The 16585-nt window shown below is 41.4% G+C and overlaps 1 protein-coding gene across 3 annotated transcripts in view; it reads right to left on the bottom strand.

The window, feature by feature from the left end:
• LOC119489494 (deleted in malignant brain tumors 1 protein-like) overlaps positions 1-16342 on the bottom strand; it is a 76632-nt gene extending 60290 nt beyond the window's left edge. For 2 of the 3 annotated variants that reach the window (XM_037772026.1, XM_037772009.1), the window contains exons 1-10: positions 16267-16342; positions 13204-13299; positions 11179-12366; positions 9582-10250; positions 8695-9201; positions 7823-8314; positions 6998-7441; positions 6657-6865; positions 5543-5691; positions 5173-5415 (exon numbers count right to left, since the gene is read on the bottom strand). In XM_037772026.1, the coding sequence (XP_037627954.1) occupies positions 5173-5415; positions 5543-5691; positions 6657-6865; positions 6998-7441; positions 7823-8314; positions 8695-9201; positions 9582-10250; positions 11179-12366; positions 13204-13276 (3974 nt within the window). In that variant the 5' untranslated portion in view covers positions 13277-13299; positions 16267-16342. Of the gene's footprint in view, positions 1-3263; positions 4803-4914; positions 5075-5172; positions 5416-5542; positions 5692-6656; positions 6866-6997; positions 7442-7822; positions 8315-8694; positions 9202-9581; positions 10251-11178; positions 12367-13203; positions 13300-16266 lie in introns of those variants that run through there. The other variant, XM_037772019.1, reaches the window with a different exon arrangement.
• Positions 16343-16585: the final 243 nt, after the last annotated feature.

The following is a 16585-nucleotide window of genomic DNA, read 5'->3' as shown; positions in this document are numbered from 1 at the left end:
GCCGAGCATCCTTCCACCTTCTGCAGCCGAGTCCCCTGCAGCACCAGTTCACCAGACTGGTGGTCCCTCAGCCTGAAGACCTCATCACTGTAGAGGAGCTTATTAATCTTTTTCTCATGTAAAGCTGCTAAGATTATTCGATTTATTGATTAGCCAGTCGACAGAAAATGAATGAAACTATTTTTTATTATCGATTAATCATTGTAGTGATTTTTCAAGCAAATATGCCAAAAAAGCTTCTCAAATGTGATGATTTGCTGCGTTTATCTGTCGTATCTGACTGAATATTTTGGGGTTCTATATTTTCTGACTTTTAATAGACAAAAAGATTAGTTGAGAATAAAATAATTATTTTATTAGTGACAAAGCAACATGAACAAGGGACTTGAATAGACACAAACAATACCTGCAGAACAAGGCCGACATGTAATTTGTATACTCAGTCGGTTAGATTAGAGGGCTACATTAGAAGCTAGTATACTAGGGTGACATAAAAACACAGTACAATTACAGAAGTATGCATATATTTATTCACATAAATCACAAAAAGTAACATATTTTCCCACTTACCTCTAGTGGTTTCATGCCATGTAGTTAGTTTTGGGGTTTTTTCCTGCAGAGGATTTAAGGCATCAGTCTCTTAGATTTCTGCCATCACCCAAATAAAATAGAGGTCAATTGAAAATCACACTTCATGTCCCAGTTACTACTGATAACCCACAGACTCCACATGAAGATCATAAATCTCTGTGCTCTGGTGCCATCCTATGTGGCTTTGACTCAAGTACAGTTTGTAGCACTAACTCATCTCTGTATATTTCTGAATATTGTTTATTTGTTGTATGCTACTGTTGTGGCTTATCGCCAATTAATCATTTCAGTCATCTTTGTCAAAAGCTTGGACACAGTAACACTTTTCTGCATTCTGCTGTAAACCCAACATGTGTTTTGTGTTGTGTCCTACAGGGGGCAGCAGGGGACTAGTTCAAGGCTGACTGTGGAGAAGAGACCTTAGGGAGTCCTGAGAGTCCTCAGAGCCCAGCAAACTATAAGCACATTCATAAGATGTATTTTAATTGTATTTATTTGTAACTCTAATCATGATCATGATAAAACATTTTGACCTAAAATGTAAAATATAATACTCAATAATTGTTTTATTAAGAACACACAAAAATGTGAATTAATGTAATTTAATTTCCAGTTGATAAAAATTAAAGGGACTGTTTGTAAGAATCAGAAATGCTTGTTAACAGAGACACCAGACACGGGAAACCTCTGTTGGTCTGGAGGAGTTGCAGCATTTATTTCTGTACAAACATCCACTGTACATTCACTAGATATTCTCAGAGCTACTAACTCTCCTGCAGTGTGTAGTATGCACGCATAAACATGAGAGTGGAGCGAAATAGCGTGAACGAGCGCAGTGTGTGAGTGAAGGCAAGCAGAGGAGCAGAGGAGCAGAGTACAGCAGAGACTCCGGCCCTGGAGACCAAAGCTACGGTCTCCCCCGCGTCCACCGACCACGGCCAACACTGTTTAACAGACGGGTTTCACTAGATATAACTGATATAACGGTTTTGGTGCTTCCGTGTAGTTTGTGTTGGAGTCGGAGTCTGAACAGTGTAGCCACACACGAGTGAGTGCGCATGGGACACCGACACGGATAGATTTATACGTTTAAGAAGTTACAAACAGTCCCTTTAAAAAGGTTAGGATGGGTGAATGTTTGCCATTTGTTAGATGAGAGGTGATAACATGTTTCTCACGGCCAAATGTTGCACAGAATTGATTCCACTGCTTTGCATGTTACCTCATGCTCAATTGTGAACGTAAACAATGTCAGGACCAAATTCAACTGCAAGGTATCGGCTGTAATATTTGAAGTACCACAGTTCTCACAGGTCCAACTATTTTTAAATGTCTGGAATTTCCACAAAGTAGAAACTTGGATGGTATAACATGTGTTTGCCTGTCTAGCACATGCAGCTGCCAGCAGCTTTCCCATTGGTTGCTTAAAGGCATGTAAAGATCTGCCTGTTAAGAGGATAAAGCAGGTGAATGGAGTCAAGGAAATGTCCAGCCTGATCCACCAATAGAAAATGAAATAGGTGTAATCATTGTAGAGCAAGACAGCCTGGAAAATAAGCCTGAGAAATGATTGTGGAGCAGGACAGGATGTAAATTGTTCCACCTGCAATAGTACTTTTAAATCTGTTCACAAATAGGTTTGTTAGGAGGCAGCAGACCTGAAGTGCATAATGCATTAAAGGTTGTGCACAACATGTCTTTTGCACTGACTTATTGTACAGTATGTCTGATTTTGAGGGTTTGTAGGTTCTCATTACACGGCTACAGATTAAATGAGGATAACATAAAGCTACATGTAAAGAATAGTACTATACAGTGTAATGTGTGCAGTGTCTGGGCCAAAGTTTTGACAGGTCACTTTTCTGCACACACCGTTTTTATTTAATTCCGAGGGATTCCACCGGAAGTCGAAAACCTGTGTCTCCTTGAGCTACGGTGACCGACGTGAAAACGGGAATGACCCTCTCTAGAGCCAGTTGTAGGTCATTTGGAGCAGAGCCAGTGTGTAGAGTGTGTGTGTATGTGGGACGTGAGAGAGAGAGAGAGAGAGAGAGAGAGAGAGAGAGAGAGAGAGAGTAACATTATTGACTCAAGCAGGAAACGTTAACAGTGTTTGGTTTGTCCTTTCTGCGCTACTATAGAAACATGGCGGTGCAACATGGCGGACTCCGTGGAGAGGGGACCCGCTCCCTATGTAGATATAAACAGCTCATTCTAAGCTAACGAAAACACAGCGATTACTATTATCAGGTGATTATACACTAAAGAAAACATACTTATTAATATCATATTCAATTTCTACCAATTGATCCACTTAACTATTACACACTGGTCCTTTAAGTTATAGTAACTTGTGTTTGATCAGAATCAGAATCACATTTATTTACTTACATGTGCACATTCAAGGAATTTGACGCTGTTTTTTTTGGGTTGTTTTTTGCATCTCTCTCAATGTACTTACACAAAAATAGAAAATATATAAAAAACACCAGTGACAAACAATAAAATTGGAAATAAAACATCTTTATACAAGTCAAGTGAAGTAAGTTGTAAACAATACAAATGGATGATTATGTACAGTATGAACATGTCTATTTTACAGCGTGTAGGATTAACATTGACAGTGACAGACGATAGGTACATATTAAAACATTTTTACATTAAAGACTGTAATATTATAGTCTATAACAACAGCAGTGAATATTTTGGTGTTGTGTATGACTGATTGTGTTCATCAGAGTGACGGCCTGCGGAAAGAAACTGGGGGCAGTGTAGGGGGTCTCCTCCTGAAGTCCACTGTCATCTCCACACTTTTAAGAGCAATTGTGATTGATTATGTGAGGGACAGATTAAACCTCACTAAACCCAAATATTATAAAGGTATGTAGGATTTGGCTGCATCTAGTGGTGTGGTTGCAGATTGCAACCAACTGAGTACCCCTCTGCAGTGGACGTGTCTAGAAGGTAACCCGCAAATTGCAAAAACTTGCAAAAACTCTCACAAGACTCTCTGCCCGACAGCAAGTCCTAACCTTAACTATTTAAGGTCAATGCCTAACCTTAACTATTCAAGGTCAATGCCTAAACTTAACTATTCAATGTCAATGCCTAACATTACCTATTGAAGGTCAATGCCTAATCTTAACTATTCGAGGTCAATGCCTAACCTTAACTATTCAAGGTCAATACCTAACCTTAACTATTCAAGGTCAATACCTAATCTTAACTATTCAAGGTCAATGCCTAACCTTAACTATTCAAGATCAATACCTAATTTTAACTTTTCAATGTCAATACCTAATCTTAACTATTCAATGTCAATACCTAACCTTAACTATTCAATGTCAATACCTAACCTTAACCATCTTGTGAGAGTTTTGCAATTGTGTGTTACCTCCTTGACATGACCCTCTGCAGCTCACGTTACCGCCGTTTCACAAGCGTGTTGGACAACTATTGTGGCCTTCAGGTACTTGACTTGACTGCAGACTCCGAGTCCGAAATGGAAACAGCAGCTTGATTACTGTGTGACTCAGCGATGGCGATGATGGCAAATGAGATGGCAATCAACAATAAGACTTGCACTTATGTGTAACACACCTAGGCATAAGCATAAGACTGTTAATGCAGTCGTGTTTTCATAAAATTTTAGCGAAGATGCATGCGTTTGGGAAGTAATGAACATACGGCTGGATGAATGACACTTATTATACTGCTCAAGCTGTGTGAGAGTTGTAAACGGATGTTTTGATATAGTTTTGCTGTTCTTAATCACGGCCCCCATTTACTTCAATTCAAGACTTTTCTCCTTTTTTTTGATTCTCAGTTCGTGTTGGAGGCATGCGAGACGAACGTCTAGTTCTCTTCAAGAATTTAAGGTAACACGTTTGTTTTGTGGGTGAAGTATTCCTTTAATACTAATATTTTTGTTATTGTCATTTTATTACACAAATGTGTAAAAGGTAAAATATGAGGGATTATACAAAAGAATGATTCCATTGAATTATTAAATCATACAATATCTGAAAAAAATTATAGTACAGTGTATTTTCTCTATCTGATTATGTCTGTTGTCTGTCATACCCAAAACAAGAATCAATCAATCAGCCTTTGGGCTGTTTTCAGCCTCATCCTATGGCAATTGGTCCAATGCTGACAGTTTTGAGCATAGTTGAGTTGTCAGGAGAGCGATAAGTTCTTCTTCTGCAAAGCTGTGAGGTGAGAGGGGGTAGAATGATTAGACATCTACCCAGTGTTTGGATATAAAGCATTGATTGCATATTGGTTATTTTGATTGAGTGAGAGGATGAGTGTCTGACTCACTGGAAAACAGTTTTGGCTCCTCTTGTCACATAGGCGTAGTCTGCAGTGCATGAAGACGCTTGGGTTGTCACCCTGGAAAGGGAAGAGCAGGGCAGAGAAACGAGCACGGAGGGATAGGCCGTTCTCAACCACTGACACAACACGAGAGTCAGTAGAGCACCTGTCAGAGATGTCAGATCGAATCATTAGGACCATTACACATCACCATAGATTTTACATTTTCCACTCCAGTCCATCTAAATTAGGAGAGACACATACCTGGAATGAATGAGAAAGTATCGCACAGGGTCATCAGGGTTTGAGGAGTTAGTGGTATAGCACTCCTCCAGAACGACTGCGAAGCTTGGATCACTCAGAGGCACAAACACTTGCACATGCAGGGCAGAGCCCACTGGCAGAGAGAGCGGACCCGCTGGGTAGCTGTATGAATAGTTGGAGTCACGGAAAAGATTCATGTAGGCTCTAGCTTTGGTACCTGATCCCTCGAGGCCACCCTGAAGGCTGTTAAGAAAGAAAGACAATTAGAGATGTATTTCACCCCTGCAATAGTAATTATATTATCCAGGGATGTAGGCCCACGACTTTTAAGTGTATTGTATACAGTCAACGAATGAAATAAAAGACTCACAGCTGAGGTTTGATTACAGCATTCAGGCTGGTTTCGGTTTCCAAGGGATAGGCACAGGAGAACGGAATAATCGAAGGTAGAACGAAGGAACCGTTACTTAGAGGGTAGAAAAACAAGCTGTTGCTGTAGATGGCATGGGTGGTGTTGGTCTGAAAGAAAAAGGATGAATGAATGACCCGTCATGTGTATAATCAATCAGTCATCTTGAGTTAAAGTACAAACCAGCGTTAAATCAAGGTCCTCCAGATGAAAGATGGTTTCTTTAATCTCCTATTCGGAGATTAAAGAAACCATCTTTCATCTGGAGGACCTTGATTTAACGCTTTCAAAACCAATTTTAATAGTATCACAGCTGACACTTCTTGATGACTTCCTGATCGAAACCACACTAATTACTTTATCTGCCGAGTTATTTTATAGCTCAACTTACCTCTGACCTCACTGCAGGGAAGTAGGTGAGAACCGTTTTCGTATTAAAATCAATAACCGCTCTTAAGAATTGTGCAGTACTGCAGTATGTAATGAATACAGTAAAAAAAAAATAGTAACTAAAAATAAATACAGTTTAGTGTTGTTCCTGTATACACATATAAATGTGGCACTACGAATTGCTATTTGTGCTCCGTGAGCTTGTTTGCCTGAGAGCCTTACTTCACTATATTCCGTTATATTTTGAATTGTCACCTCCCGCCTGCATTTTGTATTTTCCTTAACATAAATAAAAACAGTGTTCTAGCGCCAACACTGTACTTACAGTAACTGAGGAGGAGGAGCGCTGCTGCGTCCCTGTGTGTGTAACAAGCAGAGTGTACGCGTGTTGTGAACTCGCCTGTGTAGACGCATCCTACTATCTGTATAATGCGCCCTTTGAATACCAGGAAAATACTGCACCAGACTTTAGACCAGGTTTTTGTTGGTCAATGGCGCAATCACTTTTTGCTGCCTCAAGATAGCAATGTGCCAACAATGCGCCTGACCTCACCTAATTTTTAGGCCATGGGCGCACAGATGGGTGTAGGTACATTTGCTACTTGCACAACGTGGGCAGAAAATGAATAAATACAATAGACTTATTAAACAAATAATCGGGTGATAATTAAGTAGTTAATCTCACCATCATTACAGTTCCACAGATGCCAGTCCTACGTTGCACTTGGTACCACAAAGTGTTGTCACGCACTGTGTAGCTGGTACAGTATGGGGCCGCCAGGTGACCAGAGAACGCGTTCAAACCAGCCGACAGCAGACTTTGCAATGGCATACCAACTTCAAGCTGATAAGGGGTGCAAACAAGCTGAGAGTCCTGGATTAGTGGTTGTTGGCCTGAAACCATAAAGAAAAGAAGAGTAAGCGGGAGAGATTTTGATAAATTTTGATTTCACTGTATTATGTCAAAACATTGCAAAAGTAAAACTAGCTAAAATGCAAATTGAGTTGTAAAATATACACATTTACCTGCACAGATGACACCAGCATCTTTTCCATGGTAACAGTTGTGAGAACCAAATCCCCCATGTGCACAATCTGTAATTGATGACTCATTTCCTCTGCACCGAACATTATCTAACCAAATCGGTCCAGTGCCCCATCCAAAATGTGCCCCATGTGGTGCAGCCACAGCCCTGCCACAGCCCAGCTGTCGACAAATCACATGAGCATCATTCAAATCCCAGCTGTCATCACACACCGTCCCCCAACGGCCGTTGTGGAAGATCTCCACTCTGCCAGAGCAGCGACTGTTAGAGTTGACCAGTCTCACTGGAGGACTTGGTGGTGCTGCGGTTGTAGTAGTAGTAGTAGTAGTAGTTGGAGTAGGAGTAGGAGTGGTTGGAGTAGGTGTGCTTGAAGGTGTCGCTGGAGAAGGTGACGTTTGAGTAGATGGCCTTGGAGGAGGTGGGACTGGTTAAAATGAAAGCAAAAATCTCTGTCAACCAACATGACAACTGCAGGTTGCAATTACAGCAGTATTGAGCAAAAGCCCCATTTCTTCGATGTAACGGTATTTGATCATTTATTCCTTGGGCTCCTTTTTTGCTTTGTTTAGAAATAAATGGTCTTAACACAAAGTAATGCCTTAATAGTATATTAGTTTTTTGCAGTGGAAGGGGATGCCTATTCTGTATGGAACAAATTAGACTTCAGACACGTGTTTTAATAGTGAATGTGGCTTATTGTTGTAAAAAAAAAAATCCATTCTGCATGGTATCCAGTATAAGGTGCCTTTTTTAGTTGTATGTGAACAATACCAACTGCAGTGTGCATACTGTTGTGTAAACTTACCTTCACAAATGACACCAGCATCTTCTCCATGGTAACAGTCATGGGACCCTAATCCCCCATGTGCACAGTCTGTTAGTGATGACTCATTTCCGGAACACCCAACATTATCTAACAAAATTGGTCCAAAACCCCATCCAAAAAATGCACTGTGTGGTGCTGCGACCGCTCTGCCACAGCCCAGCTGTCGACAAACCACATGAGCATCATTCAAATCCCAGCTGTCATCACACACCGTCCCCCAATGTCCGTTGTGGAAGATCTCAACTCTGCCAGAGCAGCTGCTGTTAGAGTTGACCAGTCTCACTGGAGGACTTGGTGTTGCTAAGGTTGTAGTAGTAAAAGTTGGAGAAGGTGTGGTTGGAGTAGGAGTAGTTTGAGTAGGTGTGCTTAGAGCAGATGTGGTTGGAGCAGGTGTGGTTGCAGCAGGTGTGGTTGGAGTAGGAGTGGTTGCAGCAGGTGTGGTTGGAGCAGGTGTGTTTGTTGTGGAAATTTCTGTTTGAAGGGAAACCAAAATCTCTGTCAATCCACATGACAACTGCAGTTTGCAATTACAGCAGTATTGAACAAAAGCCCCATTTCTTCAATGTAACTGTACTTGACCATTTAATCCTTGAGCTCTTTTTTTGCTTTGCTTAGAAATAAATGGTCTTAACACAAAGTAATGCCTTAATAGTATATTAGTTTTCTTAGTGGAAGGGGATGCCCATACTGTATGGTACAAATTAGAAATCGGACAATTGTGTTTGAATAGTGAATGTGGCTTATTGTTGTAAAAAAAAAGTCCATTCTGTATGGTATCCAGTATAAGGTGACTCCTTTAGTTGTATGTGAACAATACCAACTGCAGTGTGCCTACTGTTGTGTAAACTTACCTTCACAAATGAGACTAGCATCTTCTCCATGAAAACAGTCATGGGACCCGAATCCCTGATGTGCACATCCTGCTATCGATAACTCGTTTCCTGAACACCGAACTTCATCTAACCAAATATCTCCAGTGCCCCGTCCAAAATGTGCAGCTCCTGGTGCTGCCAAAGCCCTGCCACAGCCCAGCTGTCGACAAACCACCTTAGCATCGATCAAATCCCAGCTGTCGTCACACACCGTCCCCCAAAGGCCGTTGTGGAAGATCTCAACTCTGCCAGAGCAGCGGTTGTTAGAGTTGACCAGTCTCACTGAAGGACTTGGTGGTGCTGTGCTAGGAGTAGGAGTGGTTGGAGCAGGTGTGGTTGGAGTAGGAGTGGTTGGAGCAGGTGTGGTTGGAGTAGGAGTGGTTGGAGCAGGTGTGGTCGGAGTAGGAGTGGTTGGAGCAGGTATGGTTGGAGCAGCTGTGGTTGGAGCAGGTGTGGTTGGAGCAGGTGTGGTTGTCATGGAAATTTCTGTTTGAAGGGAAAGCAAAACATCTGTCAACCTACATGACAACTGCAGGTTGCAATTATAGCAGTATTAAACAAAAGCCCCATTTCTTCAATGTAACTGTACTTGACCATTTAATCCTTGAGCTTTTTTTTTGCTTTGTTTAGAAATAAATGTTCATAACACAAAGTAATGCCTTAATAGTATATTATTTTTTTGCAGTGGAAGGGGATGCCGATTCTGTATGGTACAAATTAGACTTCAGACACGTGTTTTAATAGTGAATGTGGCTTATTGTTGTAAAACAAAAAGTCCATTCTGTATGGTATCCAGTATAAGGTGCCTTCTTTAGTTGTATGTGAACAATACCAACTGCAGTGTGCCTACTGTTGTGTAAACTTACCTTCACAAATGACACCAGCATCTTCTCCATGGTAACAGTCATTGGACTCGAATCCCTGATGTGGACATCCTAGTATCGATAACTCGTTTCCTGAACAGAGAACTTCATCTAACCAAATTGGTCCAGTGCCCTGTCCAAAATGTGCAATTCCTGGTGCTGACAAAGCTCTACCACAGCCCAGCTGTCGACAAACCACCTCAGCATCATTCAAATCCCATCTGTCGTCACACACCGTCCCCCAAAGGCCATTGTGGAAGATCTCTACTCTGCCAGAGCAGTGGTTGTTAGAGTTGACCAGTCTCACTGAAGGTAAAGGTAAAGGTAAAGATGAATGTGTTGTTGGAGTAGGAGTGGTTGGAGCAGGTGTTGTTGGAGCAGGTGTTGTTGGAGAAGGTGTTGTTGGAGTAGGAGTGGTTGGAGCAGGAGTGGTTGGAGCAGGAGTGGTTGGAACAGGTGTTGATGGAGTAGGAGTGGTTGGAGCAGGTGTTGTTGGAGCAGGTGTTGATGGAGTAGGAGTGGTTGGAGCAGGAGTGGTTGGAGCAGGTGTTGTTGGAGAAGGTGTTGATGGAGTAGGAGTGGTTGGAGCAGGTGTTGTTGGAGCATGTGTTGTTGGAGTAGGTGTGGTTGGAGCAGATGTGGTTTGAGCAATTGTGGTTGTTGTGGAAATTTCTGTTTGAAGGGAAAGCAAAATCTCAGTCAACCAACATGACAACTGCAGGTTGCAATTACAGCCATACTGAGCAAAAGCCCCATTTCTTCAATGTAACTGTACTTGAGCATTTAATCTTTGAGCTCCTTTTTTGCTTTGTTTAGAAATAAATGGTCTTAACACAAAGTAATGCTTTAATAGTATATTAGTTTTTCGCAGTGGAAGGGGATGCCCATTCTGTATGGTACAAATTAGAGTTCGGACACTTGTGTTTTAATTGTGAATGTGGCTTATTGTTGTAAAAAATGTCCATGCTGTATGGTATCCAGTATACGGTGCCTTCTTTAGTTGTATGTGCTGAATGATGAGTGCGCTGTTTTTGTTGATTAAAATATCTGGCAACTTCATGATTGTTTCATTTGTGTGGTCATTTAAACATGTATGAATTAAATCAAAACTAAATTGTATTATAATGATATATGACAATGGTCTCACTATGAAGGCAGAATGATTGAGAAGATCTCTTGTATCTCCAGTTTTTTTTTTTTAATATCTGATACAGATAAGCTACACAACAGCAATCGTGTAATGAACTCTTATAATACAGAGAAAATCATGTATAGTGTGAAGGGGAAGATATAAATGATCTGAAAAATGTGGGGTTCTGTGATACGCAATACTCTAGCAATGGATGTAAATTAGGGGTGAAAGTAATAAGACATAAAGAGGTAAAAGGGTATGAAATTAAGTATTAGCTGTGCCAGATGAAGCTGGGTACATGGGGACTAGATACACTGGTTATTGGTTGGGAACAGGATTATGGAGATAACTATTGTTACTATGTCATTGTATTATTTGTTAAATTGAATGAAATTATTGGGTTTTTTTCTCAATTATCCAGTTATATTTGAGCAGAAAAAAATGAAATGGGTAGATTTACACAGTTACCTTGACAGATGACACCAGCGTCCTCGCTGTGAAGACAGTTGTGGAACCCAAACCCTTGATGTAAACAGTGTGTTACTGATGGCTCATTTCCTAAGCAGCGAACATTGTCCAACCAGATTGGTCCTCTACCTTGTCCAAAAAATGCACTTTGCAATGCTGCCACAGCCCTGCCACAGCCCAGCTGTCGACAAACCACCTGAGCATCATTCAATCCCCAGCTGTCGTCACACACCGTCCCCCACTGGCTGTTGTGGAAGATCTCCACTCTACCAGAGCAGCTGCTGTTAGAGTTGACCAGTCTGACGAGAGAACTTAGTGGTGTTACTATTGTTGGAGCAGGTGGGGTTGAAGTACAAATGACACCAGCGTCTTCTCCATGGTTACAGTTGTGGGACCCTAATCCCCCATGTGCACAGTCTGTTACTGATAACTCATTTCCTGAACACTCAACATTATCTAACCAAATTGGTCCTCGGCCCCATCCAAAAAATGCACTGGGTGGTGCTGCCGCAGCCCAGCCACAGCCCAGCTGTCGACAAACCACCTGAGCATCATTCAAATCCCAGCTGTCGTCACACACCGTCCCCCAAAGGCCGTTGTGGAAGATCTCCACTCTGCCAGAGCAGCTGTTGTTAGAGTTGACCAGTCTCAATAGAGAACTTGGTGGTGCTGCTATGGTTGTAGTAGGTGTGGTTGGAGCAGGTGTGGTTGGAGTAGGAGTGGTTGGAGTAGGAGTGGTTGGAGTAGGTGTGGTTGGTGTAGGAATGGGTTGAGTAGGAGTGGTTGGAGTAGAAGTGGTTGGAGCAGGTGTGATTTGAGCAGGTGTGGTTGGAGTAGGAGTGGTTGGAGTACAAATGACACCAGCATCTTCTCCATGGTAACAGTTGTGGTTCCCGAATCCCCCATGTGCACAGCCTGCTATCGATAGCTCATTTCCTGAACACTGAACATCATCTAACCAAATTGGTCCAGTGCCCTGTCCAAAACTGGAACTTCTTGGTGCTGACAGAGCTTGGCCACAGCCCAGCTGTCGACAAACCACTTCAGCATCAATCAAATCCCACCCGTCGTCACACACTGTCCCCCATTGGTTGTTGTTGAAGATCTCAACTCTGCCAGAGCAGCTGCTGTTAGAGTTGACCACTCTCACTGGAGCACTCAATGTTGGACCAGATGTTGTTTGAGAAACTGTGAAAATAAAGACATTATATACCAATGAGATAAATCAGATAATTTGTTTAATCAAGGATTATGTGTTTTGTCAGACAAAACACAGACACATCACCGACAGTATGATAATAATGCATTTTCTGTGCCTAGTCTGATAGTCTGTAGATTATGTAGCCCATAGATAAGATATATTTTAATAAAATAGAGTTGCACCGACAGAATACAGGAGAGCACAGAAGCCGTTTCGATGCAGCGAGGCAGACCAGCGCTCACATCTGCCTGTCTATTCACATGAGGAGACCCGCGGATCGCAGCGGGATGTCAGTTGAGTAGGCAGTCCTTAATGTGGCCGAGGACACATTTGCGTACACACTGCTAAAAGAATGCGGCCATAATATGTGGCCCAGACCACCTGTAAATGTGGGCAGAGCGATCTCAATGTCAGAGGGATCTCAAGGTGTCCTAAATGCGTCTCGAGTGCGTTCACACCTATACTTGTGATCCGATCACTCAGGACGCATGTTAATGCCAGGTCTGAACAGGGCATTTGGTGCTGGGCAAGCAGTGTACAGTGGGTTTATCAGAGGTTTGTCACTGAAAAAAATAAAAAATAAAAAAATAAAAAAAAGGAACTGCCTACTGAGGCTGGAAACAAGGTCATTGAGAGCGCCGTGAGTGAAATTAAATAATAAAGTCGCTGGCTGTAATACCAAAACAATAAGCAGAAAGGCGCTGAAATGTTCCATAGAGCTGGAGGGGACTGCAGAGTGAGGTGGTAATAAAACTAATGTTTAGAACAGCTTTAAGTTAAGAAGAATTTGAGCTTAATGTGTACTAATATGTCAGACACTTTACCTGTCCATCCTGTTAAAGTCTGCATCAGCAGGAGCAACAGCATACCCCGAGTTATCCCCATTATGGTCCACATCCAGGAGATAAGACACACACTTACTGAAAAGGACAAAAGAGACATGTTTGACAAACTGCAGACTCTGTAAGCTGCTTGCTCAATAATGGATATAAATGCAAATACAAATTCACAAAATGATCAAAATATGCTACCATTCACAAATATCAAGGGCAGAAATTAGATTTGATTAGATTCAAATACAGTTGATTTCCAGCATCCTTACTCTCCTTGAAGTGGCTGTTTGCTAATCCAACAGTAGCCGTGCTTCCATTCATTTGTCAAGCGAATTTTAAGCAAACTTTTGAAATGACTCAAGAAAGAAATGCAAATTTGGCACATTTCCATCAACTGGTTTGGAGCAAATAAAATCTGCCACAGCGTAGTTTCATCAGAAGTTGGCGCTGTAGGCTTTGCATGGCTGTAATCCGCCAGTAAACAGAGTAGATGAAGTTGAGGTTGTGAACTGGAAACAAAACAAGGCGCCTTGGCCATCTAACCCATGTACGATTGAAAAATGGAGAGAGGTCTTCATGAATTTGTTTGATTGTTTATGTCAGCTACATTGTTTCTTTGGTAGGTTTTCAGTTTTGTTTTTTATTTCTTTGTTTTTAAACTAGCAGGTACATTGTAAGTTTGTAAAATTAAGAAACTAACTTTCCCTGTTGAGAGCTTCTTTTACCACCAAGTAGCAGTGTAGCGAGACCAAACGCTATATGTGTCGGAACCAGAGGGCAATGGAATTACTACATTGAACTACTTTATTTGGTGAACCACTTTCACCAATATTTGTCTGAAAGCTTCCTGAAGCATGTACTACTAAGCAATTTCAACATACTTTTTGTTATCTGGCTAACCTAAAGTGACGCCAAGGGTAATTATAGTGGTTTTGATGCCAAAACCTAAAGGGACGCCAAGGGGCGTGACAAAGTGGCTGTACAGCATGTGACGAGTTGGGATGAGAAAGTGAAGGGTTTTCTCAATCTAGCCGTGAGCGTGGTCACATACAAGGGGTGGTGTTTGCAGCATATGACCAATCGCAAACATAGACCTACTGTCAGCAGAGCGGCTTATTTTACAAACAAAGAGCAAATATAATATTAGACAAATACGAAGAAGTTAAACACATAATCCAGACTAAAAACAACACAGTTGAAGCTCTAAAATGAAATGCCAATCCTCTCACACGCCTACTCATTTCCAGGGTGTGGCCCATCCTTAAATGTTTTCAAGGAGTTGCAGGGGTTGAATTTGTTTGCTAATACCATCCAAACTGTTCTGAAATGAATATGGTGGTATTGCTAGCTTTGAGCGTTAGCATGTTCTCCTCATTAGCCGAATGGTTTATTTCTCAACCTTCTCTGTCTGGGTTTCTTCAGTTCTGTATTGCCTTTGAAATTCCGCTCATTATCAATGGTGCTGGGTCTTTCTGCATTTAATTCTCGAGTTTTGGCGGAGTTAGTTGTGTTGTGTGAACTCTCAACTCAAGCTTTACCATCCCCCAAAAGACTATTCTGTTTTTTTAGAGGTGTATGATTCTTTTCTAACAATTAATACATGTTAAACATTTCATGGAATTATAGGGAGATTTATTTTAAAATGACCGTAACAAAGATTTTTTTTTACAGTTTATGCAAGTTGTTTTATCTGACGATACTTTTATGTTCTTCAACAGGCATTTTGCGCCCCCCCCCTGCTGCCAGAAAATGTATTTACGACAAGCATTCGCATATTATGGGAATATCTGGGAAGAAGCTGACTGCAGAAACAGCTGATCAGTTATGTTTGCTAGGTCAGAACTTATTAGGCAAAGGCGTTTCCATATCCCATTTAACGTATTAACGTAGCATTCTTTTTTGACAAAGGCAAAAACCACTTCAAGCGGGCGTAAAAACGTTTTGCGCAATTGATAAAATGTTATGAAATTTTGCCATTTTCACACAGCTTTTCTATTGCGAAACAATGGAAACAGCTTATAGTGATCACGTCTGTCCGGGTCAAATTGATTACTATAAGCAGATGATTATTATAACCAAATTTTTGTTGTTGTGCATCATTTGTAATGCAGATTACTATCTAATTGACAGTTTTATATTTTTTACATGAATACAAAGTAATGAAACAGACGGCTTCGCTATTAACTGACTCGCTGCTCTCTTGCATTTTCCCTCACCAAGGGTGAGGCATTTCCGTTTTTGGCCAGCTCTTCAGCGCAAGCATGCATGCAGAAAGACGCCCTTTTGCCGGGGCTCCTCGTTCTCTCAACCGGTAGAAGCATGGAGGGAGAACAGAGCCGGTCTGCATGAGCTGCATGAGCTGCCGGTGCTGCAGTGCCGAGGAGCCGGTCGGCAGAGTGTCACTTTTGGGACATTACGTGACGAGGCATTGTCAATCCACTTGATGAGGGTGGCTTCACCCACAGGTGTTTTCCCCGTGCACATTAATTTTTTTATTCAGAGAATTTTTTTTCTTTTTCCCATTATGATATCAATGTGCACGCAGCATCAGCCACATGTATCAATCCCAAAGCATCAAGAAAGTATCAAGGAAGTAAAGTAAAAAATAAATTCATGTATGAAAATAACCCAAAAAGAACACTGTAAGTGGACTACTCGATTACTATAAGCAAATTATTTAAACAGCATTTGTATAGGAATGATTCTGTCCTAAGCTTTTTGATCCATATAAGCGGTTGATCAATGTACTTAAAAATGTCCATAAAAATATGTGAATGGAAACACGTCTAGTGAGTGAAAGAGCTTGTTAAAGAATCCACCTGTGAGAATGGGACTATGTATAGAAGCCAGTGTTGGCGTCCAGAGATGTATGACATTATTAGTCACTTGTAACCCTCAAAACGTAACTCGGATTGTAAAGATAAACACAATGCCAGGGTGCAAATTTGCCAGTTATTTGCCAATATCATAAAATATACTGTATTGTGTACTATATACTGTTAATCACCACCACCACCACTGCCCACATCATGGTTGTCATCATCATTTACTCACCTTTTCCAGGTGTGAGACAGGCAGTTGTCCTTGGAGGCTGACTGGCAGTGCTTCGTCGTCGCTTGGGAAGAGAGTTTCTGTGAGCTACATGCCTGTTCTGCCTCGCTCTGTGCACTGGATATTATATAAAGTCAGAGACAGATGAGGTGGTACAATTATGCCTTGAAGAAGTTTAAGAATGTTGACTATCTAGACAGACAATCAAGTTAATTGCTTGACTTTGCCAGACAAGTTAGGCAAGGTCAAGTTATGTGTTTGTGTCATGTATGTTAATGTTATTATGTAACCTTGCACGGCAGCAGATTCTTGCAATGCCACG

This window comes from Sebastes umbrosus, chromosome 1 (genome assembly GCF_015220745.1).
Source record: "Sebastes umbrosus isolate fSebUmb1 chromosome 1, fSebUmb1.pri, whole genome shotgun sequence".
In the NCBI taxonomy this organism is placed as follows: domain Eukaryota; kingdom Metazoa; phylum Chordata; class Actinopteri; order Perciformes; family Sebastidae; genus Sebastes; species Sebastes umbrosus.
Note: the sequence above shows the minus strand (reverse complement) of the source record. Positions and strands in the feature narration are given on the sequence as shown.